The sequence below is a fragment of the Orycteropus afer genome, unplaced genomic scaffold, assembly GCF_000298275.1.
Source record: "Orycteropus afer afer isolate SDZICR_OR568_19922 unplaced genomic scaffold, OryAfe1.0 scaffold00330, whole genome shotgun sequence".
In the NCBI taxonomy this organism is placed as follows: Eukaryota; Metazoa; Chordata; class Mammalia; order Tubulidentata; family Orycteropodidae; genus Orycteropus; species Orycteropus afer.
The window spans coordinates 1,663,929-1,665,521 of NW_006921917.1; the positions used below are offsets into that span (position 1 = coordinate 1,663,929).

A 1,593-nucleotide genomic window follows, 5' to 3' on the forward strand; every position below is an offset into this window, starting at 1 on the left:
CTTAGCTCTGGGTTTTACCTTGTCTTCTCATGATCCCTTACTATTTAATCTTTGCTGACTAGAGGGTACACAATATTCTTATCTTTACAATTCTGTAATCTCCTTGAGGTTGTGTCCCAGGACATATGCATGATGTGATACAACAATGATTTAGATAAGGAGCTCTGGTGGTGCAATGGTTAAGCCCTTGACTGCTAACTGAAAAGTGGGTGGTTCGAAGCCATCAGCCTCCCTGAAGGAGAAAAGTCCCGGCAGTCTGTGCCCGTAAGGATCCCACAAACCAAACTCATTGCCACTGAGCTGATTCAGACTTAACTTCAACCTTATAGCTCATAGCAGAACTGCCTCATAGGGTATCCAAGGCCATAAATCCTTATGGAAGCAGGCTGCCTCATCATTCTCCTGCAGAGCAGCTGGTGGTTCGGACCGCCCTTTTGGTTAGCAGCCCAGCTCTCACCCATTGCACCACGAGGGCTCCTCCCTAGGAATCCCTATGGGGTCCCTATGAGTTGGAATCAACTTGATGGCGCACAACAATTATGTAAACGGTTAATAAATGCTTGTCGGTTGAACGGATCTACTTTGCTTTTGCTTCTTTTTAAAGGAAAATTCAGTTGCAAGGTGGCATCACTTCCATCGCACTCCGAGGTGAAGGACACCAGTTTTTTGTAGGCACAGAACAATCACACATTTACCGTGTCAACTTCACAGATTTCAAAGAGACGCTCATTGCTACTTGTCACTTTGAAGCTGTCCAGGACATTGTCTTTCCCTTGTAAGTAGAAGAGAAAATATTTTCATCCCTTAAACAATAAGACTGTGGATATTTGATTAATTAGACGAGGAAATTTAATTTTATTAATTCATTTTCAACATCTATTAATATAATTTTCCTTCTTAAATTTTTCTAATATAATGAATTATTTTAATAGACGTTCTGTTGTCTTCACCATGTGGTTCGTTCATTTTCCCGATTCAAATTTGGACGGCATTAGAATTTTGACTTTTCTAATAAACTCATTGTGTAAAGGATAAACAGACTGGTAAAACTTTTCTATGTTTTCCCAGTGTTGTCCAGAATAAGCCTAGTGGCACCTTCTTGCAAACCTCTTTCAAGTCATTTGTACGTCTTCCATCTTCCAGATTTGGCAGACCTGATGGTGTTGGGCATAAAAGGCCTTCTGGATCTAACAGCTGTATTTCTTGGTAGATCCCACACAAAACAAGGGAAGCAAATAGCCATCCAACAAAGCTTCAGTCCTGGTTTGCCATTATTTGATTATGAAACATATTTTGTCATTGGTTAAGATCCATTCCAGGAAGTTGGTCAGACAGTTTTTGCTCTGAACGTCCTCATTATCTAGCTTAAATTTATGAAACTCAAGAGCGTTGTTGTTTAGATTAGTAAGGCTTGCTTTCAAAACTCAATCCTGAGATCATGAGACAGCGATTCCCTAAGTCTTTGTGATTAGATTTTTACAAATATTTCTAATAGTGAACATGGCTGGTGTTTTCTCACCATATAAATCTTTATTTGAAAATAAATCAATCATTTCCTTGTATCTCCTTTTGTAAGGAGTTTAACGGAATCAA

General features: G+C 39.4%; 1 protein-coding gene across 1 annotated transcript in view; it reads left to right on the plus strand.

The window, feature by feature from the left end:
* CFAP52 (cilia and flagella associated protein 52) overlaps positions 1–1,593 on the plus strand; it is a 61,549-nt gene that overhangs the window by 27,028 nt on the left and 32,928 nt on the right. Inside the window, exon 8 of the mRNA XM_007952343.1 lies at positions 605–775. Within this exon, the coding sequence (XP_007950534.1) occupies positions 605–775 (171 nt within the window). The remainder of the gene's footprint in view (positions 1–604; positions 776–1,593) is intronic.